At 34.1% G+C, this 1,984-nt stretch overlaps 1 protein-coding gene across 1 annotated transcript in view; it reads right to left on the bottom strand.

Annotated features, from left to right (window-relative positions):
• Positions 1 to 362: 362 nt before the first annotated feature.
• The window catches only part of LOTGIDRAFT_176661 (hypothetical protein), a gene marked incomplete at both ends in the record, with an annotated part of 4,195 nt that continues 2,573 nt past the window's right edge, over positions 363 to 1,984 (bottom strand). The window contains 3 exons of the mRNA XM_009055227.1: positions 363 to 433; positions 1,056 to 1,178; positions 1,816 to 1,895. Coding sequence (XP_009053475.1) covers positions 363 to 433; positions 1,056 to 1,178; positions 1,816 to 1,895 — 274 coding nt within the window. The remainder of the gene's footprint in view (positions 434 to 1,055; positions 1,179 to 1,815; positions 1,896 to 1,984) is intronic.

Raw genomic sequence — 1,984 nt, 5'->3', positions numbered from 1 at the left:
GGATCCCATGATGATAGATCCGCTTAAGGGATTGTAAAGAAGTTTCTACATTTTTTATGCGTATTGGGGACACTGATAGCATCAGTTTACACCATTCCAATTTTTAATCAGATGTCTGTGGTTCCTGGCATTCCACTAACCACAAAATATTCTTTATCACATAAGGCTCTTAGTGCGATTAGTGACATCATCAAACAGTTAGTTATGTCACCTTGTCATTTCATAAAAGCTCATCTCATGCTCTTGACTCATGCATGGATATAAAATCCCTAGACATTTCCAAAGATAAGCATATGAGCAAACTCACTGAACAGGACCACAAATCCACTAATAAGAATATTCTTTAGGACAGATAATCTTACCTCTTATTGGACCTAGAGCAGCATCTTTAGCTAAAGCAGTTAAATCACTCCCAGAATAGCCTGCAGCTTCTCTATAATTAATTAATAAAAATTATCCTCAATCCTTAGATATACATCAAAATATCGTGGGTGACCGCTTGAAACCTTGTATAACGATATATGATGCTAAATTACTTTTCGATAAAAATGCAAAAAAAAACACAATCACAAGATCCGCGCTTTTACAAGCTTTCTAAATGTACCAAAAAATGACCAAATAAGGCACATACTAGGTTTCAAGCGGTCACCCACGATATACTAAATCTTCCACTTCACTTATACATTAATTCATCCCTTTATTTCATATTGTTCTGGGCATAGCCTATGCCACATAGGAATAGCTCAAGACTCTTTACTCAAATTTCTAAACCCAGCTTCCTTGATTTAATTGTAGGGGAACCACACATCAGACATTAATCTTGCTAAGTGCTATGGATATCTAAAATGGAGCTTTTTTGCCGATATAACAGATAATAAAAAATCCATTAACTCGTAAAGTGAAAAATATGACATCTGATTGGCTGCATGCCTTATAAAATTCCAACAATATACTTTGGAATTATTGTGTAGTGCTTATTCATCCACTAGTGCTAAATTAATGAAAGGAGTAGTATATCTATAATAGTCTTCTTATTTATTTAATAATATACTTACCTAGAAAGTTTATCTAGTTCTCTAGATGTTAAAGGATTATCATGTTTAACTAATAGATTAGCTAACATCTTACGTCTAGTATCAACATTAGGCATAGCTACATATACTCTTTTTGCAAATCGTCTAAAATATACAACATTTTTTATTAGCAATAGATAATAAAACCAAAGCAATATTCTTAACTGTTCATAATAATTAAAATCAATAACCAAATGCAAAGAAGAAAAAACTTAAATGAATTGAATGGAGTTTTATCTCCTACTTTTCTGCACCTAATGGGCTTATAAAGATAGGCAACCCCATTCAGTGTGCAATGAGGGTAATTTTTCCAGGACAGCCACATCAGCCTACTTTTTTTTATTTCCAACTGTCGAAGGATCTTTAACTATCATAGTCTATAGCACAAGAGGCCTTACTTTAATGTCCCAAGGGCTAGATGATTTTTCCACCTAAAGAAGAGCGCCAATACCAATTTCAATGACTTAAATCTTTAAACATTGGCAAGCATACAGGTGTAATCTACCGATGTTGTCGCGTTTCTACCGCTTTTGAATGTTGTCCACTGCTCTACCGATGGAGTGCCCAATTCTACCAATTTTTTGCTTTTTTCTCAACCAAATTTCCTTGGCACCTACCAAGACCTGCCATTTTCTTTACCATAAATCAACAAAATTGCTAGTGGGCCTAACTGAGCTTTTTGGCCACATTTTATCTGAGTATATAAGAATAAGAAAGGGTAAAAATCAAAATGTCCTCTCACCTCAAGACAGCATCATCTAATTCCTGAGGTCTATTTGTTGCTCCCATAACTAATATTTTATCTTCTGCTTCACTATTTACCTGTAGACAATACATAATAATTTATCGTCAAGCACTACCATTTTGTTTTCAAGCATAAACAAGTCCAGTCTATTTCATTTTAGGTTTGA

Source organism: Lottia gigantea, assembly GCF_000327385.1.
Source record: "Lottia gigantea unplaced genomic scaffold LOTGIsca_2393, whole genome shotgun sequence".
Lineage (NCBI taxonomy): Eukaryota > Metazoa > Mollusca > Gastropoda > Lottiidae > Lottia > Lottia gigantea.
This window is presented reverse-complemented; position numbering and strand designations above follow the sequence as displayed.